The sequence below is a fragment of the Heteronotia binoei genome, chromosome 14 (genome assembly GCF_032191835.1).
Source record: "Heteronotia binoei isolate CCM8104 ecotype False Entrance Well chromosome 14, APGP_CSIRO_Hbin_v1, whole genome shotgun sequence".
NCBI classification, from domain to species: domain Eukaryota; kingdom Metazoa; phylum Chordata; class Lepidosauria; order Squamata; family Gekkonidae; genus Heteronotia; species Heteronotia binoei.
The window spans coordinates 19,687,542-19,714,531 of NC_083236.1; the positions used below are offsets into that span (position 1 = coordinate 19,687,542).

The 26,990-nt window shown below is 44.1% G+C and overlaps 1 protein-coding gene across 6 annotated transcripts in view; it reads right to left on the bottom strand.

Moving 5' to 3' along the window:
• The window catches only part of SHISAL1 (shisa like 1), a 401,371-nt gene that overhangs the window by 308,782 nt on the left and 65,599 nt on the right, over positions 1-26,990 (bottom strand). For 2 of the 6 annotated variants that reach the window (XR_009556179.1, XM_060253695.1), the window contains exons 5-7: positions 24,446-24,745; positions 15,536-15,565; positions 7,761-7,867 (exon numbers count right to left, since the gene is read on the bottom strand). Coding sequence is in view for 4 of the 6 variants with exons in the window: in XM_060253695.1 (XP_060109678.1) it covers positions 7,761-7,867; positions 15,536-15,565; positions 24,446-24,745 (437 nt within the window). In the remaining 2 variants the exon portion in view is untranslated. Of the gene's footprint in view, positions 1-7,646; positions 7,868-15,535; positions 15,566-24,445; positions 24,746-26,990 lie in introns of all 6 variants that reach the window. The other 4 variants (XR_009556180.1, XM_060253698.1, XM_060253697.1 and 1 more) reach the window with 3 other exon arrangements.

Here is a 26,990-nt window from a genome sequence, read left to right on the forward strand (position 1 = left end):
TTGTCAAGAAAGAATGGAGATGCCATCAAATGTGTGAGTCTGAGGAGTATAAATGTAGAAACTGTGCAGTGTCAGATGAGGATATGGGAGACCAAGGATTGAATCCACACTCTGCCATGGAAGCTTTCTCAGACTATCCTATCTCACAGAATTGTTGTGGGGATGAAATAGAGGAGAACGCTGTTAAGCCACTTTAGGTTCCCACAGGGCTGGACCACCTTTTAGGCAAATTAGGTGATTGCCCAGAGCACCAGTAGTCCAGGGGCGCAGAACTGCTGCTTCTCCACCCCCGCCCCCTTCTCCTTCCCTGGCAGTGCAGCCTGGTGCCTCCTTCAGGGGCCTGATGCAGCCGGCACTGTTGAGGAGGCAGCTCACACATGGGTGTATGTGTTTGAGCCAGGGGGAGGGGTTGGAGGTGAGGGAAGTCTGTGGGTGCCCATCTCCCCTCAGCAGCATGGCCTGGCACCCTTCAGGGAGGTGCCAGGAAGAGCCTGGCTGGGAGCCCACAGGCAGCCAGTGGGCCTCTCCCCAAATGGCCAGGCAGGAGGAGAAGCGGTGGCAAATGGCAGCGATCGGCTTGGTCCCAGGGGGGCCCTCCTGGCCCTTGAAATCACCATCCAGGCCTCCCCTGCTAAGCCAGAGCCCTCCGACCTGCTTGCCAACAGACCCTGGTGGGAAAGAAATAAAGATGCCAATCTGCTAAGCAAATACCTGTAAGTGTCCCCCCCCTTGTTGCAGTCTGCAACTTGCAGAGAAAGGAGGAGGGAAGGGGGGAAGAGTGGAAAGAGCAGGCACAGCCACAGTGTGGATGTGGAAAGACTGTGGACATCACAGAGGACTGTGGGCACCACCACCCTTGAGGAAGGGTGCAGCTAGTGCAGAACGCTGGTTGGGGCTAGCTACAAGGAGCAGGTGACCCTGAAGCTACTGCAATTACACTGGCTACTAATCTGCTCCCAAGACCAATTCAAGGTGTTCTTTTTGTCCTTTAAAGCCCTACGTGTCTTGGGATTGGGGTATCTGAAGGGCTGCCTTCTCCCATACCTTCATGCCTGGGAATTAAGACCACAGAGAAAGGCCCTCCTGACTGTCCGACGAGACAATCAAAGCTTGTCTGGTGGGCTCGAGAGAAGGTCTTTTCAGTGGCAGCCCCACGACTGTGGAACAACTTCCGTAGGAAACGGTATCTGGCTCCCTCACTTTTGATCTTCAGAAGGCAGTTGGGTTTTTTTATTTAATAATATTTTATTTAATTAAATAATATTGCAATCTTTCAATAAAAACAAATACATTCATCATCCGTGAGGCCATTGTTGCCTGACAGCAGGCATGAACCAACGGCCTCTCTGCGAGCTTAGTTTAGTGCCATCTGCTGGGCTGTGAAAAATGGGTGTTTTCCCTTCAGCTCTCCCATTGGCCCCTTCTGGGTGCACTTGAGCCCCAGTGGAACCTCCACACACTTCAGCATGGACCAGGAGGGGCTTAAGTATGGACCAGGAAGAGCTCAAAATGAAAGAATTTTGAAGGTTTAAACAGCTTCTTAAGATTTGACTTGCAAATGAAGCTATGGAGGACCTGGTGTGCTGTGACCCCCAAAAGAGACGTTTGTGTGAGCCCTGCCCCAATGAATAACCAAGATGCGAACACTGACATAACTAAGCAGTCAACATTTTTATACACATTAAAACAGTCTCTACAAACAGCAACCTAATCTCTGACTGTAAAAGGAAGAGCCAGGGGGAGACAACTCCCCACAATAGACACCCTGTGAGGAAGGTGGGGCTGAGAGAGCTCTTTCAAGAACTGCTGTTGAGAAAACAGCTCTAAGACAACTGTGACTGACCCAAGGTCGCACTTGCAGCTGCATGTGGGGAGTGGGGACTCAAACCTGGTTCTCCAGAATAGAGTCCACCACTCTTAACCACTACACCAAACTGTTCTTCTCTGGACACAGGATAAATGAACAACAACTATTTGGTCTCAAATATACTATTCTTGAACAAGGTGAGTGAATGAGTGGTGGTTTCAGGCTTAGTTATGGGAATGACATGGTCACTTTGAGAGGACAGGCAGGTGTCCTGCGCTTTGAGTGACACAGCAATCCCCAGTCACCAAGTTTTGAATGGGCAGAACCTTAGGGCCAAATTACATGATACTATGTCCCTGGTTCCATCATGGGGATAAGGACACTATTTTAAAGTCCTTTTTTTCACTTTTAAAATCACTGCAGGGGACTGATCCTGCCATCTCTCCAGGAGATGATGTGCTGATTCATACACACGTCTGCAACCTCTGAATTTCTGGAAGTTGAAGACTGTTATCTAAGGAAAAGGAAAGGTCCCCTGTGCAAGCACCAGTCATTTCCGACTCTGGGGTGACGCTGCTTTCACGACGTTTTCACGGCAGACCTTTTTATGGGGTGCTTTGCCATTGCTTTCCCCGGTCATTACACTCCCCCCCCCCCCAGCAAGCTGGGGACTCATTTTACCGACCTCAGAAGGATGGAAGTCTGAGTCAACCTCAAGCCGGCTACCTGAACCAGCTTCCACTGGAATCGTGAGCAGAGGGCTCTGAATGCAGTACTGCAGCTTTAGCGCTCTGCACCACAGGGTATCTAAACACGTAGACTAAAAAGTATTTTGTCTTGAGGCCATGCTGAGAGATATGGAATTGCTGTCTGCAGCATTAGATCTGTAATGGCACATTCACTCATGTTGTCTTTACTTGAAGTTGCAGTCATGATGGTAAACATGAAAGCACGAACCAGCCCTATGAAATTTACAACAACCATAACAATTCTTAACTCTACTAAGAGTATGGGAATTATTAATGACAAAGGATTTAAATCAAGAGTATAGTACAATGAAAATCGGGAACACAGGGAGAAATAATTACAATTGCACAGTTGGAATTCACAGTAAGTTAGAATTCACGACACGAAGAGTGGAATTCACAACAGGAAAAGTTTCCACTAGAAGTCAAGAGAAATGTACATGACAAACGCACATTATAGCGCAGCTACTCTGGGATACTGCTATTTGAACACAGCAAGCTGGCACTTGATAACAATTATCTTTTTACTCACAACTTGAAGGCCCTCTAAATGTAATATTGCACATGCCTCCAGCAAATAGGCAAAACCAACAACTGTCAGTACATGTACAATCTCCAATGTGGTCCCTGCTTTGTGGAACAGTCTGCCTCAAAAGGGGCAAAAGGCTCCTACTCTCTGGGCTTTCCACAAACTATGCAAACATTGAATTAATCAATACAGCCAATACAGTAGCAATATGCAGAATTTATTCACAAAGTTACTTGAAGAATTTATTAGGGACTGGAGTCTATTCTGCTGTGTATTCTTGCTGTAAATTGGGTACCATTATGTAATTCTGCATCCTTTAATGAGTCACGTTAACACTTATGCTTTGCTTCAGTTCTGCTTTTTTAGATTTCTGGCTGGTGCTACAACCCAAATCCTATTTCATTGCTTATGGAATGTCTCACCGAGTTGATTATATTGTCTCACTCTGTGTAATTTGGCTTCAGTCCCAGTGAAAAAGGTGAGATATAACCTAAATGAAACTAATTGTATTAGTCTATCAGATTTTTCCCTTTGCCAGTTGCCTTCTAGTCTAAAATTTGCATTTATGAGAAACTAGCTTACCCCCCATCTCAAAACCTTACAGAATTTGGTGAACTCGTTATTTTCTCCTTTCATCACTAGGACAGCTACCAGGCAGCAGGGCAAAAGGAGCTGCTGCTTACACAGTTGTTAACCTGAGTGTGATGGTGTTTTGTTTATGCAGTGGATACATAATGAACATAATCTTGATTCAGATCACAGAGCCAGCAGATGGTCTCCAGACTAAAGGAAAATAAATTCTGTCATTAGTCAATCTTCTTCCCACTAGAATCATGGTGCAGTGCTGAAGTCACAGTCATGGTTGCTGCAATTATTGTTCATCAGCCTCTCTCCATAAAACTGAGTCTGGTATGGAGGAACTGAGACCACATGACAGATCCCGGATTCCTTCAGCTGTAATAATAGTTTGACTGCGCAGAGACAACTTTGCTACAAACTAATAATTAAAGGGCTTGCTATACCTTAAAAAAAATCAAAACAATTGTAAACACCTTTGCATTCCCATACTGCTTTCATGAGTGTGTGTTTTTTTAAAAAAAAATAGGAATCAAATAAAGTGCGTCCCTTCCTTTAAAATTATTCCACATTCTGGAATGAAACATTCACATTTCCATTTAAGAAGGTCTTGATCATTGTAGGCTTGTCACATCATGTAGCATAATGCAAAAAGGTACATTAGTGGAATGCTCAGTCACACTCCAAATACTGCTTCCACATTAAAGGCAATGTGCATGGGATGAAAGACGTCCAAAGGAGAGGTAAGTTCCATGCGTGAAAACGCTCAGACTTCTAAGGATTTCATTGGTAGTGGAAACTGCCATCAAGTCACAGCTGACTTATGGTAACCCCATACAGTTTTCAAGACAATTCAGACGTGGCTTGCCACTGCCTGCCTCTGCGGCATGACCCTGGTATTCCTTGGTGGTCTCCCACTCAACCACTAGCTAGAGCCAACCCTGCTTAGCTTTCAAGATCTGATGAGATTGGGCTAGCCTGGTCTAGCCAGGTCAGGGCAAGGATTTCATTAGGCATCAACAAAAAATAAAATTGTTCCAATGCAGTAATAGCAGAATGCATGCCATTGGCCCGATTCAACACGGCTTCTCTTACATTCTTATGGTGAAGAAGCACATATACCCACATATCTTGAAGATACAAAAGCTCCCCTGCAGACATTCCTTCGGTAAGCTGTGTCAGAGTGGTGCCACAGTAGTCACTCTGCTGGGATAGATGCAGGCAGAGCTGAGAGTGTGCCATGGATGGGCAAGACTTAGTCAGCTCCCAAGGTCCACCCCCCCACCCCAGCAATGGAGCCTCCCCTAATGTCAGAGGTATGCTGCATCACTTAAACCTCAGTCTAGCCCCCAGGACTTCATGGAAGCCTCTGTCCTGTCCCCAAACTCCAGCATAGGTAAGAATGCCAATTAAGTGAGTGGCCAATCACCGTTCTCCCCAGCAGTCAGGCACAAAACCCAGCACCCAATCACAGTCTCCTCTGCACAGTATAAACTTCTGGCAAAACACATGGAGCTCAGATTTTCGAGCATGCAGAAAGGGGCCATGCTGCTCAGGCCCATGCTGTGCACATGAACACACAGCTTTGTACTTGGCATGTGGGAAACGCACAGCACCACAAAATAGGCACTCAGCACAAACTGCCAAGGGAGATAAGAGATGCCATACAGGTCTTCCCCACCCGTGAATGGAGGCCACAGGGAGTACAAGTGCACAGCTTTTTCATAACACTGCTCTGCTCAGAACACTTTTGGGTACCCTGTTTCAGTAGACAGACACCAAGGGGAAACCTCACTTCCTTCAAATTGAGGGTGCAAGAGCAATGCTCCAAACACAAATAAGCATGGTGTGTGTGTGTGTCTCTGGCTCACTTGAGCAGTTGCAATGATGTTTCCATCCTCAACATATGTATGGTGCCTATTCTGTGACACCTTCAGCTGCCCTGGCCATCGCAACAATTGCCAACAGTGTGGACATAGCTGAAGAGTAAAAGGAAGATGGTAGCACTCCTGTACCATGCCTCACAGCACAATGCCATACTGGCTGGGGGCTCAGGGAGCACAAGTGCAACCTGGATTGACTGTCAACCCCTGCACTGTAATCCGTGGTGCTGTATCCCCAAAGCACCATGATTGTTATCACTATGGCAAATCAAGAACCCTTTGGAACAGACCCCCTAGACAAAAATTGCAGATGCAGTTCCAAACGTATATAAGATGGCTAAGCATGGGCTCAGTGGTACATCATCTTTCCCAACAGAGGCATCCCACCATTGGGAGGAGGGAAAGCAGGACCTGAGCAGGCAGGTTTGGGAGACCACCTGCTGCACACCAATGCTGCTGAACAGAACACGCTATGCCCCATGTCCTGTCATTCACAATTCAATGCCAACCCTCTGACAGACTCACAACTCAGGCACTATCTATAGCGACCAGCATGCTTGATGCTTTCCTGCCATGGGGTAATCAGTGTGTATCATGCCGTCCAACACAATTCTGATTGTCTCCTGGACTGCCAAGAGTCTGCCCACTTTGCTGTCGGCTTGCAGCTGATCTTCAAAGACAACTGCAAGTGGGACAGACGGTACATGGTGGTGGTGGGGAACACCACAACACTAGACACCACCATCTCCTGTGTGGCACCAGCCATGAAGGGGCAGGTTGTCATCCTGTGCCAACTGGGTTGTGTACCTGCACACATAGGCTGGGAGCATGGCTGCAATGCCCCCAAATGAACCATGAGCCTCCATTTTGTGGCCCATCCTCAGTCCTTCGAGGTTCCACTCTGGCTGGCTGACACGTGATCAGATGAAGTGTCTAGAATCCTTGGGCTGCAACCTTGCCAGTTGGTGAGCCATTTTCACCACCCATTAGTCCCCTGAATTCATGGAGGCCATTACTCAGGAGCCTTCATGGGAGCCATTACCCAGAAGCCAACCAGCCATGTTTCAAACTGATAGCTCAGCTGGCGGCGGTGGGGTGGGGGTTTGGGATGCCATGTGGGCCAATGCAGGGCTAATGCAAGATAATGCATGGGATGGAGAAAGTAGAGAAAGAAGTACTTTTCTCTCTTTCTCACAATACAAGAACTCGTGGGCATTCGATGAAATTGCTGAGCAGCCAGGTTAAAACGGATAAAAGGAAGTACTTCTTCACCCAAAGGGTGATTAACATGTGGAATTCACTGCCACAGGAGGTGGTGGCGGCCACAAGCATGGCCACCTTCAAGAGGGGGTTAGATAAAAATATGGAGCAGAGGTCCATCAGTGGCTATTAGCCACAGTGTGTGTGTATGTATAAATTTTTTTGCCACTATGTGACACAGTGTTGGACTGGATGGGCCATTGGCCTGATCCAACATGGCTTCTCTTATGTTCTCTTATCTGCTCTCTCTGCTGCCAGATACACCTGGCTCTCCCCTCACATGTTTGCTGCTGGTCCAGTGATGTTGGGAACTGTGGGCCACAGAGCAGCAGCAGTGGAGACTTGTGATCACTCCATGGAAGGTATGGAACAAAGTGGGTAGGTCTCAGCAGGCTGGCATCCACCCTATCTCACCCATGGGGCTGTTTACAATCTGCAATCTCCCCTCCCACTCCTGAAAATGGTATGGGTGCAGCTGCAAGGATGCTGCACTACCCACTGGTCTCACTTATACATTTGTCGTTGATCCCCATAGCATGACTGGTGCACCCCCTGCCACAGGGCCAGCATAGTGACAGATGATGGTGGGAGAGATGTCTCTTGGCCAGGCAGAGCCACCACTCATGGTGGACAGTGGCCTTTTCCACATACCACCAGGTCCTGATCTGGCTATGCTGCAGGACCAGCCCTGGCCAACTGGACATCCAGCCAGGGATCCCTACTGGGGGCTGCTGTGCTGACAATAATGAAAATGAGATCCCAGTGGCCCTGAACAGGACACAAACAACACTGGCTGACCACAATGGGCCTTCATTGTTGCAATCAGAATGGTGTCTCCACTCAACTGCATCATCCATCTTGCATCCGGATGGCCTCATCTTACACCCATGTGGTGGAGGTGTTGCCAGCCCTTGCACCAGGGCAATGTGGGCAATCCTGGCGGCTCCCCAATGTCTTACTCTGGGAATCATCCAGCCGCTCTTGACGCTTTATTGCAGGATGTGTGCCGCTCCTAAGGATGGTCTTCTCAGGAGTCACTGGATGGTGATATGTCCACCCCGAATGGCTGAAACACAGGGGGGGATTGCAGCTGTGACATAGGACTCTTTGCACGTTGCATTCTGGGGGGCTGTGCCACACAGCTGCACTGCCATGGGTTCTGGGGACTTTGCGCCACCTGTATGGGCCCAGGGCCACCTGGAACTTTCATTGACATGTACCAAGAAATCCTTGGGATCACAGTTAGTGGTGCCAGCACTGAGTTGGCCTTCCAGAGTCAGCACAGGGGTTAGGATAGGGATGATAATACAGTACATCAGGGGTGGCAAACGGTAGCTCTCCAGATGTTTTTTGCCTACAACTCCCATCACCCCCAGCCATTGGACATGCTGGCTGGGGCTGATGGGAGTTGTAGGCAAAAAACATCTGGAGAGCTACCGTTGGCCGCCCCGGGCCGAAGGAGGCCAAACTGAAGAGTACACGAGAAAGGGCCTTTTCGATCACAGCTCCACACTGGTGGAACCAACTACTGGATGAAGTGTGGGCCCTGCGGAGTCTTGATCAATTCTGTAGGGCCTGCAAGACTACCCTTTTCCAACTGGCCTTTGCTTAATGCGGATATTAGTCTACTACATACGGCCATCATAAACTACCGAGGAGAACACTTAGAATATAGCACTGTAAATGTTAGTTTTAATTTTGATGGTTTTAATTATAATGCTTTTAATTGGTAAATTATATTGAATTGAGATACTGTTTTACATTGTAATTTTGTAATTGGTACATGTTGTGAGCTGCCCTGAGCCTGCTTCGGCGGGGAGGGTGGGATATAAATAAAATATTATTATATTATTATTATTACGTCAGAGGCAAAAACACACATGGGCCACAACTGGGAACACAAATTTCAAAAGCTACTTGGCACAGGATTCAATGGTTTGACGAAAAATAAGTAATGTTTTCAGTGGACTAGTGCACACTTCTCGCACAGGTCTTTGGAGCCTGCATTTTGAATAAGTCATTAAGTAGCCTATTGGTGATTAATTGATTACTATTTCAGTAATAATTTAAGTGAAATCTACATATATTTTTCCTGGCTAAAAAAAAAAAACAGACAGAGTTGATACACTATAAGTTTCAGTCACTGATGAATAAACTGTTCTTAACATTTGCAAAAGAAATTTTATGGCTGCAGAAACAGAGCGAGTCTATAATCAGAAATTAAAACAGTAAGACACGGCCAAGGATTAAAAAATTAATAATTAACCTATGTAATCAGAGAATAAAAAATGACAATTAATTTATTTGATAATTCAGTCATTGATTTGGGATATGATACAGCATTGCTTTCTCAGAATGTTTTCTATTCAGCCTGTTCTTAAATAAGCATGAACTGAGTTTTTTCTCAGAGCAGGCAATAAGTTCACAGAAAAACTGAAAATTTACTGAAGTAATAAAAATGAAATCCACTAATCTCCCCTCCCCTGAAGACCCTCACTATGCTATGATGATCTAAGAGTATTAAGTTTGCTTAATTGCAGGGCTGGATACAGGCCACTCTCTCAATTTTAACTATTCTATAAAACCTGACTACAGCTGGGTAACAAATACGCTAGTCATTTGGGTTGTTGGAAATGAAGCTGTAATCTTAAATACTTATATAAATGAAATGTCCTTCTAATGCTAATGCCATATGGAGCATGTTCAGATGCTACTATTAGCTGGGTGAGGTGGAAGATTCATTTTGGTGCCCTTAAAGTGTAGCAAATTATCACTTATAGTGCAATCCCAAGAAAACTTTCCTGGAAAAGCAGGGGTCCTCAAACTTTTTAAATAGGGGGCCAGTTCACTGTCCCTCAGACTGTTGGAGGGCCGGATTGCCATTACTGTACAAGGCCGCGGGCCGTCAGTTCTCCGTCTTCTTCATCTCTCTCCCTTCCCCACACCACACACCACGGCCTGGGAACTCACCTCACCTCGGTATCATCTCACACTCTGTCTCCACTGCCTCAGCCCAGTGCCGGAAGTGTGCGTTGCTAACGCGAGTTTAGGTCGAACGTTACTTCCGGTCTGATTTTGCCATAACCCGGCGGGCCGCATAAACGTCCTCAGCGGGCCGCATCTGGCCCGCGGGCCGTAGTTTGAGGACCCCTGCTCTAAAGAGACCTGAGTAGGAGTTCGAGTGGACTTGCTTTGGATTGCTCTTTTACTTTATTTTTAATTCTTATCACCTTGGGAAAGGTATTGTGTATGTGCATAAATGTTTTAACTATCTGGACTTTCTGCCTCAGACACCAAAAATCTTAGGTTGACTCTGATGTTGTGAACTCAGAGCACAGGGTTCATGTGTATCCAGGCTCTCAATTAACTGCAGAGAGATGGACTGTAGATCTCTGAGAGAGCACGGTATAGATAAACTTTGGCTGCATTTCAGTAAGGAAAAGTGGGACGTGAATGGCAAAACATAGAACTGCACACATCCATGTCATACTAGTCTGCCACATTTAATTTCTGTTGCTTGTGTGTCCCTATTGCTTTTTTTTTCACCTTTCCCCAAATGTGTTGTTTCCTCTAGTGGTTGACTGTATATTACACAGCTGTACATCTGGAATATTTCACTGCTTGTGAACACATAAGTGACAAAAATGAGAATGTAGACGAGCCCAAAGTAAACTTATTAAATCTACTGTTTTGTGATGTTGCACACTTCCATGGTGGCAGAAGCAAGTCTTACAGTGCAATCCTGTTACAACCTTGGGATTTAAAAAGGTTGCAACCACTGTTCCCTCTAAGCTGAGTTAGCGTGAGCTAGCTCACAGATTTTTTAGCCTCCAGCTCACACATTTTTGTCTTAGCTCAGGAAATGACCCCAGAGCACAATAATTTATGCAGTAGCTAACAACTTTTATACCAGTAGCTCACAAAGTAGAATTTTTGTTCACAAGACTCTGCAGCTTAGAGGGAACATTGGTTGCAACTCTGCCTAAGATTGCATTGTTAAGCACCTGGTCACAAGCATGGACAACTGTTTCTATTAGCCACAGAACTATCTTTCAAGGTTCTCTCAGTGGCTAGTTTTGTGAATAAAATTAAGTTTTAAATTGTTAATCTAACAATAAAAAAATGAAAAAACAGTAATATGTGATATTAGTTATATAAATAAAAACCCAACCATGGTGGCAATTCTGAGGGTTTTCATTCGTTAGACGTGGCTTGCACAGGATTGGCTCATACTGTCTCTTCCATGCCATTGGCTGATTCTGCTCTCCCCGCCCACCGCCAGCCCCATCAGGCAATAACTCCAGCATAAGCCCACTGACTTTCCAGGGAGACAGTTCTCTGTTGACAGGGAGCTTACTGATCAGCAAGGCCTCTCCTCAGGGCCTGTTGTAGGAAGTCCAGGACAGTCTGTCTGAGAGTGGGCAAGGAGGTGGGAGGGTGTAAAACAAGGGGAAAATTTGTGGTGCTTGGCCCCCCAGACTGCCCCCCAGCTACAGGCCTGTGCTCATGAGAAAACAGTTGGGTTCCTTCTCTTCAAATGAGGCAAAAAGGAATGTTCATTCACAGCAAGGGAGGGGCCCTTTCTGCCTGTCAATACTTTTCATTCTCTCTATTCCCATTAGGCTACAGTGGGCTCATATGACAGAATGGACTCTGAGGGAGAGGCCTTTCCTCCTGTTGCCAATCTCCAGGTGAGGGCTGGAGATCACTCAGAGTTACAACTGCTCTCCAGATGGCAGAGATCAGCTCCCCTTGGAAGGGGGGGAAGTGAATGCCTTCACTTAGGTGGGTGAGAAGACACAAGGCTGAGGGGAGCACTCGAACAGAGGCCTTTAGTGGTACCTTCCCACATTGGTCAGAAATTCCTAAGCCCTCTGAGGGAGGCCTTTCTTCCTGGGGAACCACTGTTGCCAATCTCCAGGTGAGAGCTGTAGAAGCTGACTGGGTGATTTCAAACCAGCCTAACCTACCTCATGGGATTGTTGCTGTTCAAATCAAAGGGGGGAGAGGAGAATTCTGTAAGCTGATGTAATGGCTGACGACTCCTCCCTATTAAATAGTCTGTCAGAGATAGACTGTTGGTCTGAAAGGTCTCACAACAGGCCTCTGAGGCAGAACTCATTGGGCCCAGTGCTGCCAGTTCCAGGTTGGTGAGAAATTCCTGGAGATTCTGTGGTGGAGTCTGAGGAAGGAATAGCAGTTAGGGCTTCAGTGGGGTCTGCCGGACCCAGGTCCTCGTTGTGGAAACTGACTGATTTCAGACCAGTCACAGACTTCTAGCCTAACCTGCCTCACAGGGTTGTTGTTGTTCAGATCACATGGGGGGGAGAGAATGATGTAAACTGCTTTGGTTTCCCCCCCACACTGTGAAGAATGACTTATTTTCCTATATAGAGGCTGCAGGGAGGGCAAAGGTGATGGAAAGCTGAAGTCAGAGGGGGCAGATAAAGGGAAAGAGATAGGGTTGCCAACTCCAGGTTAGAAAATTCCTGGAGATTTAAGGGGCTGGATTTGGAGAGGGCGGGGTTTGAGAATGAGTGGGACCTCAGAGAGGTCCAAACCAACAATGTCCTCCTGGGAACACTGTTGCCAATCTCCAGGTGAGGGCTGGAGATCACTCAGAATTGCAACTGCTCTCCAGATGCCAGAGATCAGCTCACCTTGAGGGGGGGAGTGAACACCTTCACTTGGGTGGGTGGGAAGACAGCAAGGGTGGCAGACACTTGCCCAGAGGCCTTGAGTGGTACCTTTCTATGTTGATGGGAAATTCCTGGCAATTCTGTGGTGGACTTTGAGGAAGGCATAGAAGTTAGGGCTTCAGAGTGGGGTCTGCTGGATCCAGGTCCTTGCTATGGAAGCTGGCTGACTGATTTCAGACCAGTCACAGACTTCCAGCCTAACCTGCCTCACAGGGTTGTTGTTCAGATCAAAGGGGGAAGAAGAGAATTATATAAGCTGCTTTGGTTCCCCACCTTCCACTGTGGAGAAAGACAGACTATGTAGAAGCTGCAGGGAGGGGGAAGGAGATGGAAAGCTGAAGTCTGAGGGATAGATAAATGGAAGGAGATAGGTTGCCAACTCCAGGTTAGGGAATTCCTGGAAATTTAAGGGGTGGGGTTTGAGGAAGGGTGGAACCTCAGACAGGTACAATGCCATTTCCTCCTAGGGAACCACTGGAGATCACTTCGATTTACAACTGTCTAGCTAGCAGAGATAAGCTCCCCTTGAAGTGGGGAGAGGTTAATGCCTTCACTTGGGTGGGTGGGAAGACAGCAAGGGTGGCAGGCATTTGCCCAGAGCCTCCTTCTAGAGCCCATTGTATTTTTCCCCCACAACGGGCCTTACTCCTAGTCATAGTATAGAACTCATACACCAAAAATCTGACATTATTTATTATGTAAATTGGTGAGAGTATTCTTTATATAAGTCAAAAGCATGATTAATAAAAACAAGAACAGCAACCCCCCCCCCCCCAAACCCACCAGCATTGAGCTAAGCCTTACTGAATTTAAAACACACTGAAATCTGCATTAGACTATGACCTGAAGAGGGGCTGTGGCTCACTGGCAGAGTATCTGCTTGTCATGCAGAAGCTTCAGTCCCCAGCATCTCCATTTAAAAACACGCAGTAGTAGGTGATGTGAATAATAATAATAATAATAAATTTTATTTGTACCCCGCCCTTTCCCGCCGAAGCAGGCTCAGGGCGGCTAACAATACGGTGACCAATGGTGCACCAACAGTAAAACAGTTACATTAGAAACATTAAATTAAACATTGAATTAACCTTAAAAGCCTGAATTAAAACAATTAACTAAAACATATTAAACGCTATCCTTGACACTCTTCTAGTTGATGCTGATGGCGGATTTTCAGTTATTCATAAGCTAATTTAAAAAGGGTGGTCTTGCAGGCCCTGCGGAACTGATCAAGGTTCCGCAGGGCCCGCACCTCCTCTGGGAGTTGGTTCCAGAGATGTGGGGCTGCGGCCGAAAAGGTCCGAGAGCGAGTGTTCTGTAGTTTAATTTGTCAATGACAACCTGAGACCCTGGAGCACCACTTCAGTCTGAGCAGACAATACTGACCTTGATGGACTGATGGTCTGATTCAGTATAAGCCAGATTCATGCGTGTTCAGGATTCTATCTAGAGTACTAATTTCTATAATAGGCAACGGACTTTGTGGGGGACTAGTCTGACTTTTTTGCCAAGAGAATTAATCTTGGTAATTCTATAGGGGGGGGGGAGGTTTGAGTGAGGTGCCTTGAAGGAAATTTTGTTTTTGTCCTTGAGAGCATGACCATAATCCAGCCACAGAGAACTAGAGAAAGACAAAAGAGGGAAAAAACCCAACCCAAAAATCAAATAAGGAATGAAAGAGTTGAGCTACTAAAGGTAAAGGTAGTCCCCTGCGCAAGCACCAGTCGTTTCTGACTCTGTGGTGATGGTGTATCACGACATTTTCATGGCAGACTTTTTACAGGGTGGTTTGCCATTGCCTTCCCCAGCCATCTTGCTTGAGAATCCCCAAGCAAGCTGGATTCTCATTTTACTGACCTTGGAAGGATGGAAGGCTGAGTCAGCCTTGAGCCAGCTACTTGAACCCAGCTTCTGCCGGGATAGAACTAAAGTCGTGAGCAGAGCTTGGTCTGCAATACTGCAGCTTATCACTCTGCACCACAGGGCTCTCTTGACAATAACTATTCCACAATGTTTTATGAACAATTTTTAAACAGTTCAGTATTAATATTTTCTGTTAAAGCATTCTTTTTGTGATAAGTCAGTATGTTATCATTTTCCTACATCTGTGTCTTTTATTAATTTCAGAACTCATACACAACCTGCTGGGCCTGAAAATATCATTTTATATTGATATTGTCACAATTTTACATGTGTGTTAGTACAAGTCTGACCACTGAATAAGGCCCTTCAGGCCAAAACACATCGGGTCCTTTGGTTAATATATATGTGTAAACCTCGTTGCTGTGTATTATGATCTGAGTTTTTAATGGTGTCGTTTTTAATTCTAAAATTCTGTGCACTGTGTAATAAATATTTGCATTTTATTTTATTGTAGCTCAACCTTCTGGCTCCCAACATTATCCAGCCACATCCATTACTTTAGATCCAAGTAATCTCAATAGGATAATGAACTTTTAATGCCTATATCACAGCTACTGAAATAACCAGACCTTAACAAGCTTCTATGGACCTCCTGGGGAAAAGAAAGATGAATCCACTACAATTCTGCCTCTGTCAAAACTGATTTCTTGGGCACCAAGTAATGTCCCCCCCCTAAACTGTATGCATGAGTGAGCAGCGCTCCTTAACACAGGAAGCCCTGATCAATAGCAATCTAGAGCCATGCAGGGTCTTGCTCTGTCCATTGCTCATTTTTAGATTACAGCAGTTATATTCTGCTCAGGATGTGAACTGCTTTGTTTAGTGGCGGTGGTGGGGATTAGAGAGAATATTGGCACCAAGTAAATTAGAACAGATCCACTGCTATGGTGGTAGTTGTTTTACTTACTATACCTTGCAGTGTCTTACTTTTTGTGGGAAAGGAAGAAATGAGGATTACATAGAGGAAATATTGTCCTTTACACTATTAGGGATTCTTACAACAAAGGAATACCTGGGGAAGAGAACAGGGAAAAACCAAGGAAAAGGTCCATGGTAAGCAATTTACACTTGTAAACGGATTACAAGTGTATCAGCTAAGTGGATATGCTTACCTGATCCTAACACAGGATCCCCGTTTAGCACTTCAGAAGGCAAATTTAAAAACACAGATACACAAAATATTAATATGTTAAGTGTAATGATATCATATTACATGAATTTTCGCTCCGCAGCCGATATTATTTTAAGATGTCTTTTAAAACTCAATGCTGGATAACAAGGACAACTCCCTGATACTGTGTGCAGCCTATACAGGATTGTATGCCCACAGCCCTGCCCGCCTAACATCTGGGCCAGCATGGCGGAATCAGATTCTGTCTGCATAGAGTCCAACAAAGCTATGTCAGTCTAAATCATGCAACTGTTATCCTTCTTGCTGGCAGAACTGGTGTGGGTATGATCTTGCCCCCCTTCCTTGTGAGTACTCCTTGTGCTGTTAGCCACATCCAAGTAAGGCTAATGTCATCTGCAACTAGGAGTGCCAGCCTCAGGAGGCAACTAGAGATCTTCCGCTACTGCAACTGCAGAGATCTCTCTAACTTCAGAGATCAGTTTCCCTGGAGAAAATGGCTGCTTTGGAAGATGGGTTCTATAGCATTATACCCTGTGAAGTCCCCCCCTTCCCCAGGCTCCACCCCACCCCCCGATCTCCAGGTATTTCCTAACATAGAGCTGGCAACTCTATCTGCAACAGAAATAATGACTGATTTCACACTCATCCTACACTGCTCCGACGTTCCTCTTTTCAGCGCAGCGTCCTTCCGATTTCCCACTATCTGCCTCGGGACTTCAGCTTGCGTCGCCGTTTTTGCGCGGCAAGGAGAACCTGGTTTTTAGCAGTTCCTCTTTGCCTCGCAAAAACGGCAACGTGAGTTGAAGCCCTGGGGCAGATAAACGTCAGAGCACCGCAGGGTGAGTGCAAAATCACTTAATGTATATTTGCCTTACATGAAATGGAACCAGAGAGCTTTCACTTATCACACAAAACAATCCTGATAACACAACATGCAAAAAATTTGAAGCATTCAAAACATATTTGTTTAGCAAAATGGCTTGGAAACTACTTATTCTCCACTAGAAAACTGCTTAACATTAAGATACATGGAGTATATTCAAAAGAGCTGTAAAAGAAAGTATCTTTGAAAGCGCATGTAAGATCCTGGAGACTCCAGTGAAGTGTGTGCAGTGTGTTTGTGTTCTCTGCACACTGCCTCCCTTGGTAGGATTCCCATCACCATAACACTCTCTCTTAAGCTTATTCACAGCAGAAGCCAGCAAAAACAATACAGATAAAACCATGCCGGTTACAGTAACCCATATAAATTGTGCTGAGAACAGAGGTAAAATTGCTACAATCAATTATAAAACATACATACAGTTTATAATGGGATTAAACATTTTAAAAACCACCAACTAAGAGAGAAGAAAGAAAATGCCTAGCTATTACCCTTCAGAACTATGAGTGACTTTCTAGTTGGATGGCAAGTCAGCCAAATTTAGCTAATTTGAGTATAACCATAGGGTTCCTATCATTCAGAAGATCCTTCAGTTGTTGCATTTTTTGATTAAGAGTGGTAGGCAAGATTGCAGGAAAAGGAAGGATTTCACGGTGAATGTTGTACACCTTGCAGTCATAAAAATTCCATCCCCTCATTACAGCAGGGGAATATATGATTTTCAAAAGGTATTTTGTTGTATCTGCCCTTCAAGACTGCAGAAAAGAGGATGTTCCATCTCATGAGAGTAAAAATTCTCCTGTACTCATAATTTTCCAGCTGGTATAAGTATGGCATGGGTGCTATTCTATTAACCGGTTCTACAAGGGCACGCCATTTTGAGGTACTATTAAGATCATTCTGTCTGGCAATATCTGATATTCTCTGTTTCACCAGCTCTCTGGCTTTATCGTATGCAGGAGAGCTATGATATTGTTTTATAAGGCTAAAATAGGGAAGTTTTTCCTCTATGACCCTAAGCCATGGTGGAACTGAAATATCTTGGAAGATTAAGCTTGTCGGCCTCTTATGGGAAAAGATTAATTTCAGCCAATACTGTATGGTCATGATCCAAAGCTTTGCCTCCACTGAGATCATACCAGTTTCTATCCAAATCAAGGCATTCGGAATGCCCTGAGGTATCTGAAGAATTGAACGCAAAAATTTAGATTGAACGATTTCGAGTCTTTTGTGTTTTGCAGTGATATTAATTGGTGCACCATATGTAAGTTGATTAAGTACTCTGGCTTTAAACAACCTAAGCGCTGCTATTACACATCTGCCACCCTTGTGCCAAAAATTGTTTTGGATTACTCCCATGCTCCTGTTAGCCTTTAAAATAGTCGCATTCACATTACATGATCTTGCACCGTTAGCCTGGAAGTATACCCCCAGATATCTAAAACTTGAAACTTGCTCTATAGGCTTATCATCTAATGACCAATGGTATACTCTGGGGAACCTTTTAGCAAAGACCATTACTTTGGTTTTAGAGTGGTTTACTTCTAAGCTGTTATTCTGGCAAAACTGAGTAAATCCCTTCAGTGCTCTCTTTAGGCCTATAGGCATCCTTGAAAGAAGGACGGCTTCATCAGGGTAAAGGAGAATGCCAGTGTGCTTATTACCTAACTTTGGTGGATGAAATTCCATCACCATAAAAATGCTCCTAAGGAAAGTATTTTAGTTTTCACATAGGAGTGAGTGGCAACCATTCACATGCATGGAAGAAGAAAAATGTACGCTCAACCTGCCGCCTTGTGACGCAAACCACAGAGAAACACACATGCATGTGGCCCCATTTGCATAGGTCTTCCCCTGAGACAAAATCTGTACACTAAGGTTACGTTAATGTGATTACATGGATTTTAAAAATAATGAGATGCATGAATGCCATTTACAATTCTAGATAGCTTTTTGAACTCTGTCACAAAAAAGAAGGGAAGATAAATTGTTTGGGTTAGAATTGCACCAAAAAGCAGCTATTTTAATTAAGAAGCGTGCACAGTCCCAAACTGGTGCTATATAACAACTAAGCACCATTTTGCAGTTTACTGTCCTATTTTAGTTTTATTATCACCATCCACTCAGCCACCTGGAGGAGGAGGCAGCGGTGGCATTAGTCCCGTCTAGATGTGTCCAGATGGTTGAGGGCCCAACCCCCACTACCCCACACTTTGTTCCTTCTAGTGAATCAAACAGGACTCTTTGGGCCCTTCTGTTGCATTGCCGCATGGTGCAGCATGCCTCCAGGGCAACATCTCCTTAAACAGGATTTTTCTTTTCTTTTTTTCTGCTTTGAGATGCCTCTTTTGGAACTGTTGGATACTCCCACACAGGGACCAGCTTGCCAAAACAGTCAGAAGGCTGTGTGTCTTTTATTCTGTACTCTTCTTGTAAAGGTTTGTTAAGCATGATTTAGAGCTGCTTCATATACCATTTTTCCCAACCTAGAGAAAATAGTCATATAAAACAGAATGCAGTAGTTTCTTTCCTAGCATGCGTAATCACTGCAAAATACAAACACGCATACTCATTATGATGCACTTGGTTTTTTCATCTTTTTCCCTAGCTATAAAAATACATCTGTGAAAAGGCCTTTAGACAGATTTGTTTTGACAGAGCTGAAGAACCCACAATTTCATGTAATACTATTTGCTTCCAGATTGGTGAAAGCACTTCACGGTGCTTCTAAAGCCTCAGAAACTTTAGGATGGAGTGAAGGGAAGTGCGTCAAGCATCAAGACCAACAATAAAGAATTCTTTAAATACAGTAGGAGTGGGACTGTACTGGGACTGGTGCTTTTCAGCTTTTTCATAAATGACCTGGAGTTAGGAGTGAGGTTACCAAGTTTGTGGATGCCATCAAATTATTTTTGGCATTTAAGACAAAAATGGATTGTGAAGGGCTTCAAAAGGACATCTTCAAACATCAGGAATGGGCATTAAAATAGCACATGAGATTTGGTGTGATCAAGTGTAAAGTGATGCATATTGAGGCAACCCGCCCCCCCTCAACTTCACACACACTACTGGGATCTCAGTTGGTAGCGACAGACCATGAAACTGACCTCGGGGTGACAGTGGATAGCTTGGTGAAAATGTCAACCCAGCGTGTGGCTGTTGTGAAAAAAAAATTTGATGCTGGCCATAATTAGGACAGGAACTGCCGTTATCATACTGTCCTTACACAAATCTATGGTGAGATCCCACCTGCAATGCTGTATACATTTCTGGTAACAGTATGTAATGTTGTAGAGCTTGAAAACATGTAACAGAGAGCAACCAAAATTATTGGGGGCTAGAGCACATGCCCTATGAAGATGAGTTAATATGCTAAGGAATGTTCGGTTTAGGAAAAAAAGACAAATAAGAGGAGATGCAATAGAGGGCTATAAAATTATGCATGGTGTGGATCGATTGAACAGGGATAAACTTTTCCACCACTCCCATGCTATTAGAATCTAGGGTCACCCACTGAAGATGAAGGGTGAGAGGGTCAGAACAGACAAAAGTCCTTCTTCGCACACTGTATAAATTGTGGAACTTGCTGCCTCAGGATCTGGTGATGGCTGTTAACTTGGAAGGCTGTAAAAAGGGAAGCGGACAAATTCGAGGCAAACAAGGCTATCAATAGCTAGCAGTCATGACGGGTATCTATTTCCTCCAATACCAGAGGCAATATGCCTCTTTATATCAGTTACTGAGGAGCCCGGGAAGGATGCTGCTGCTGCAGTCATCCTGCTTGGGGGTGTCCTAGAGGCAGCTGGTCAGCCACGGCATTAACAGAATGCTGGACTTGACAGGCCTTTAGTCTTATCAAGCATGACTCTTCTTATGTTCTTAACAGCAGGGAGAAAGAACAATTTGAAATATTCTAGAGCTAAGAAATTAAGCACTAGCTGTGGCCATCTCAAATACAAGGTGCCAATTTGCATGTTGCTGTACACTTTGGAAGCAATATTTTTAAATTCAATACCAAGGTACTATTATTTATTTATTTACTTCACTCATAGTCCATTTCTCTCCCTAATGGGGACCGCAAGAAGCTTACATCATTCTCCTCTCCTCCATTTTATCCTCAAACAACACTGTGAGGTTGGTTAGGCTGAGAGTATATGACTGGACCAAGGTCACCCAGCAAGCTTCCATGGCACAAGCAGGTATTCAAATCTGGGTCAAAACTCAATATTTCACCAGGCTTCTATGCATAACTACTGGGGCATCTCTGGCTGGGCCAGAGCCTGAAGGATATTCAGCTATGACGTCCATCAGGTCCGGTTTCAGTGCAACTGGGATGTGGTGCTGTTTGGTCAATTAGCTGTCAATGAGGTTGCTGGAGTCCACTATAGCACAGAATGGTACAGAGCTTCCTCCAGGGAAATACAAGCTCAAGTTAACATGCAAATGTCATTCTGTAAGGCTGGTAGGGGGCTTCCATGGGCTATGCCTCACTATTGTGAGTCCCGGGTCTGAATTGTGCTGCAAGTTCCTGAAGGGTCAGCTGAGGAGAGCTCTAAGGGTCTGCAGCAGGCTTGGGAGACGGGGATTTGGAGTTAGAATTCGAAGGGGGAGTTATCAGAGCAATTGACTTCCCTCCCCCTACCTGTTCCCAGCTAAGAGAGAAAAAAGCACTTTAAAACTAAAAGCGAAGGAGTTGTACAGCCTAAACTTCCACATTAAAGCAGATTTCTCCACTGTCTTTCCCAGCAGTTTCATGTACATGTTTAATAGCATGAGCAATAACAACCCCATGGAACTCCACAGCATAAATGCCATGGGGCTCAGCAGCAGTCCCCCAGTACCACCTTCTGAAAGCAGCTGGTAAAAGAAGAATGGAACCGCCAAAGCACAACACCCCTGTGATGAACCCCTGGCACTTCCCCACTCTGAGGCAAATTTTCCCGCCAAAATTCCTTGGTTCCCTGCTGTGACTGAGCAACCCTTAGCAGTCTGTAAATAATCAAGGTTTTAGAAGGAATTTCTGTCCCACAGACTATAATCTGTGTTTTAGCTCAGCCCAAGGAACCTGTTGTGGAAAAGCAGGAGCCCTCTTTTTATTTCCCTTTCAAATGGCACTGGAGACAGTTTAACGCTAAAATAAAAGAACAAGTTTATTCAACAGGCAGGGACTGAATAGGTGGGTCAGGCATCGGGACTGCTGAGGTATAAATTGCTGATAATACAGAATTCACTTATTTGAGCATCAAAATGTTGTTCTTAAAAGCTTACTTTAAGATATTCTTAGTTTTAAGTTGTATAAGGTGTTTTACTTAGTATTTTAATTATAGCAACAACCTCTGTTCCTTCAGAGATTTTCCCATGGCAGTTCAGGTTTCCTGGAGAAAAATCACAATATTTCCTGTGTTGTTTAAAAGCATTTTCCTTTACAACAGACTAGGGGCCTCCTCAGAGCTAAACACCCAGAGGCACTGGCCCTAGGGATTAATCTTTTCCTCAGAGAAATTAACCCTGTTCCTTTTTGGCTTGAAAGGGAGTTTCCACTCACTACCCCAATCACTCTTGCCAAATCTATCTCCCAGTTCTGGTGTCTATATAAAGTGGACCTCAGTTTGTGTTGACACCTGGACTTTGGATTTTTATAGCGAATTCTTCTTCAGGTTAGCAAACTACACTTGAGGCAAAGAGTCTAAGGTGAACCTGTCTGACTTTTTCAGTCAGACTCACGGACTCAAAAAAACTGTCAGAAACCAACTGACTGCCTTCAGAATGGTTCCAAATTTAAACTGTAATGTCCAGACTAACAACTGACCCCCTCCCCTCAGCACTCAGCTGATATATATTCCTCCATTGGCACTGGCAAATCAGAGAACAGGAGCAGCCTGTCACTCAAGCTCTCCATTCCAGGGAAAAGTCAACTAATTATCTCCCAGTTATCTGATTTAGCTACACTATGAAACCTGTTTTTAAAGTGCAGTCCTCCCAGCCCCCAACTCCCAGCCTAGTGAGCCTCTCCAGAAGGATACCCTGGTTGACAGTATTGAAAACAGCTGACAGGCCCAGGGAAACCAACAGGGACACAATTCCCCACCCAGGGACCCCAAAATGACCTATTATTAACAGCCTTACTCAGATCTTGCAAACTGAGGGCCATAGCTTCTTTCCAAGTGAACTGGAAACAAAAAGTGCCTTCACCTGATAATGTGTGTGTGTACACACACACACATATATTGGCCACTGTGTGACACAGAGTGTTGGACTGGATAGGCCATTGGCCTGATCCAACATGGCTTCTCTTATGTTCTTATTGCGTTTATTCTCTAGTTTCAGTAAAACAGGAGGACTTTAAACGAACACACACACACTGAAAAGTATTTTTAAAAGATTAATGATAAGCAGAGCTTGTTTTTGTAGCAGGAACTCCTTTGCATATTAGGCTACACCCCCCTGACGTAGCCAATCCTCCTGGAGCTTACATCAGGCTCTGTACCAAGAGCCCTGTAAACTCTTGGAGAATTGGCTACATCAGAGGGGGTGTAACCTAATATACAAAGGAGTTCCTGCTACAAAAAAGCCCTGATAAGTGATATTGGAAATGGATATTTAGTATTTGATGTTTCTGGAAATCCCAAAGCCAGTTCCTCCACAGTGCAACTTACTCTGGCAGACTTCTGCAATTAGGCGCTCCCATCAGTTTTCCACTTATACAAGCACAGAAACACATCAGACCCTTTAAGTGGAGAAGCCAAGGCTTCATTCCACCATTATGTGGAACATTATATTTCCGCCTGCATGAGCAGAAAAGGAAATTATAGTATTCCATAATAACTAATGCATGGGCTGACTCTTTGAACTTTGTTATGCACAACAGAATTTACCATTATAGCCATTTAGTGTCCCCAGTGGGAGGAAAACATAGAGGAATCACTAAAATAAATATTCTGATATAATAGCTAATTAATGTAGATGTTTCCTTATCAAAATATTTATACTCTGGCTTTCCTCTTGGCTACAGATGGCTATGTTTAGTCCAACAATGAAGAAAAGTTGGTTTTATACCCTGCTTTTCACTGTCCTAAGGTGTCACAAAGTAGCTTGCAATGACCTTCCCTTCCTCTCTCCACAACAGGCACCTTGTGAGGCAAGTGGGATTGAGAGAATTCTGAGAGAACTGTGACTGACTCAAGGTCACCCAGCTGCCTGCATGTGGAGAAGGAGTGGGGAATCAAGCCTGGTTCTCCAGATCAGAGTCTGCTGCTCTTAACCACTGCACCACATTGGCTCTCATGTAGTGAGCACACAACCAAGTTTCTAAAGCAAACCTCAAAAGACTGTGTCTGCAAAGTTGCGCGGTAATGCATGAAAATCCAAGTTGCAGTTTTACAGAGAACACTTACAGAAAACATTGGCATACTGAAAATCAGGTGAGCAAATATTACCTCTTAGATAACATATATGGAAAATTGTTTTCTTCTATACTAATTACTTTAACCAGACAACCATTTAAAAGCATGAAATTAATAATTATCCTACGGGTTACATGCGATTCTAGTCAGTGGTCATGTGGATATGATCTGCCAGAAGCATTCTGCAGTATTCTGAAAATCTCAGGTCAATTCAAAAGACTTCTCCATCCATCTGGGCTATACAAAGCAGTGAAAAAGATCTTCTTGAAGAGCTGGGGTTACAAGTGGCAGGACTGATAATTTTATTTTTTATATGCCAACATTTTTAAAAGTATGGAAGGGCATTCAAAAATAGTATTCCCTGACTGATCTACTTCAATCTATTCTTATCACCTTGGGATCACCTAATTGTGGTGAGTGTGGATTCAACCTAAGACCATGAGCACTGCAAATCTAAATGCAAAAATCTAAATCTTAAAGTGCGCCTGCTTTAAATGTGTTTACAAAATCACTTCTCTGTCATTGCCACGCATAATTCAGTTTCTTCGACCATTGTCAAATAAAAGGACATGATGTGAAAAAGGCACCATATCCTTATACTTACCAGGCTGTTGAACTTGGAAAAGACATCAGGGGTGGATTTAAAGCTTCCCCTTTGAATGGATGCACAGCCTGTGATGTTTGAAGCTGAGGTTGAGGCTGAGTCTGTACTTGTCTTGGGTCCTGAGAAGGTTTAATCCACCGGCTTGGTTCCGGCTTCATCCATTTCCCCTGGATTCCCCATCTTGCTAGGTATAGTTTGCAAATATCATAGTTCATTGAAGAGTAATATAAAAGGTCTAGTACCAGCAAGACCACAACAAAAAACCCATAGATCCACACTCCTAACAATGCACTGTAATTACTGTAAAAAAGAAAGAAAGCAGATGTTAATTACTATCCATTAATTCTGTAAGTCTAGCTATTCATTTTATATACACGTACAATAACTGTCAGAATATTTATTTACTTATATACCTCTTTCTCTCTTCCCAGCGGTCTCTTATGAAGGTATAAATTATAACTTCAGCTTCCATAGTGCTATGCCATTGGGTGTTCCAGGGTCATTCATTTTGTTGATGATGATTTAAGACTTGCTCAGCGCAGAGGCAAACTACACAATACATTTCTTCACCTGTTTACGCTAGTTTGCCCATGCTCCCCACAGCCACATAGCAGCAGAAGGGAGTACTGTTTCTTAAAACAAAAAATAAGGACATCCCAAATAGGCTTAGAACAGTGCTGTGGGGGAGGAAGGACTCCTGCCTCCCCACCCCCAGCAGTTTTCGTGCTCAAAACCCATGTGGGGTATGTGTGTTAAGTCACTGATTCTGCTGCTCTGTGTGCACAGGTACTTCACATAGTGCAGCAAAATCAGTGAAATTACTCACTCCAATGGAGTTTTTGTACAAAACTGCTTGTTGGGGAGGAAGGATCCCACCACCAGTGTCATTCTGAGCCTGTTTGAGCTCTTTTTTCTTTTTTACAAAAGCAGTTTCCCACATCCACTGAGGGGAACATGGCAAAATGAGTTTCACCAAGTGAAGACATTTATTGTGTAGTTTGCCTTCCGCGCACCTACTGAGCTGGACGAAAGCAAAGAATGCTGTTTCAACAGTACTGTACAACGGGCTGTACATCTGGGGACTAGTTTTGTGTTTTCCAAGGCAGAAAAGAGCTACAAGAACATGTGACTAAGAATTAAGACAGGGACACTAACATGCTTATTGTGGACAGTACCTTACCCGAACATTTCCAAAATGCTACCGTCTATACAGAGTTTAAGATAGAAGAGGTGGCTAAAGGGTCCACCCATATCTACAAATGTAAAGTGGGAAGGACTTGCAGATGTCAGCTTCTAAAATCAAACCATGTGATCAGCAGAAACATATGGTGTAGCTCCTGCTGGACAGTACCACTTTCAGATTTCAATCACGTTTGAATGCTCTGCAACATTAAAGAATCCTTATGGCACACATAAAAATTGTTACCGCCTGAGTCATTTCTACGTTATCCTAAATGCTCAGCTGTTCAGAACACCACACAGATTACAGCTGGATGCTAAAATTACTCTTGGAATGAAAGAATTTTAGATGTTACTTTTGTTACTCCAGTAAATAAAAAAAATTAAGAGGGAGAAATCTATTCAGAGATTGTTTTACTTTACTCCGATGGGATTCCCCATCTTTAAAGTATGATGGCTTGATTCTCTTCCCACGGGCTCTAATAACTAACCCAGTGTTGGAACAGAACCAAATTCCAGTAACATGAAATAGATTTTTAGCCAAATGGGTTTTATAGTACAAAATACATTTCAACTGAGATTTGTTTAGCTGTAAAGTTGTTTTTTTTCTAATCTGCAGGAGAATAGGAATGACTACAGAGTTGGTACATCCTCTTGAGGAGGTGCTTTTAAAGGGTGTGGAGAAGGCTGTTGCTTAAAGAAGATATGTGTGGGAATCATGTCCTGAAAGGCTGCTTGGTTCCCGGGTCCCACAAAGGCCACAGACAGGAACGTGGGTGAGACCATGGTGTCTGGCATACCAGCCTGGAGCCTTGCATTCCCCACTGTGTCTGAAAAGTCAAAAGGGCACAGGCATCTCACGTCCGTGTTCATCCACATTCTCACTTCCTTATGCTGACCCATGCAGTATTGACAAATTGATGACTGTATTGAATCCTGTAAACAAGTATAAGATTTGGTCTGTCTCTTGAACAGATGTTTCCTGTTATTTGTTTAAGCACTATGTACTAAGGAAAAATGTAGCTTCAAGATGTATAAATAAAGTGAAGGTTGGCTGAAGAAGTCAGACCTCTCTGCTTCCTCAAACTACATGTGTTGACTGCTCATATCCATAGCAGATGGGAAAGGAAGTATTTGTACCAATCAGTTCTTCAGCATTTTCAGCCTTTCAGAAATACACTACTCACATAATCAGGCTACTTACTAGAGGATGCACGGTTTGACAAGTGATGGTCAAGCACTGTACTAATTGGGATCACTAAAATCAAACCATTCCTGGTGTTACCACAAGCTCTGTAAGAGCTATACTACTGTGTATTCAATAAAACATATATCACTACTCAGTATTTATATAGCATTTCCCTCA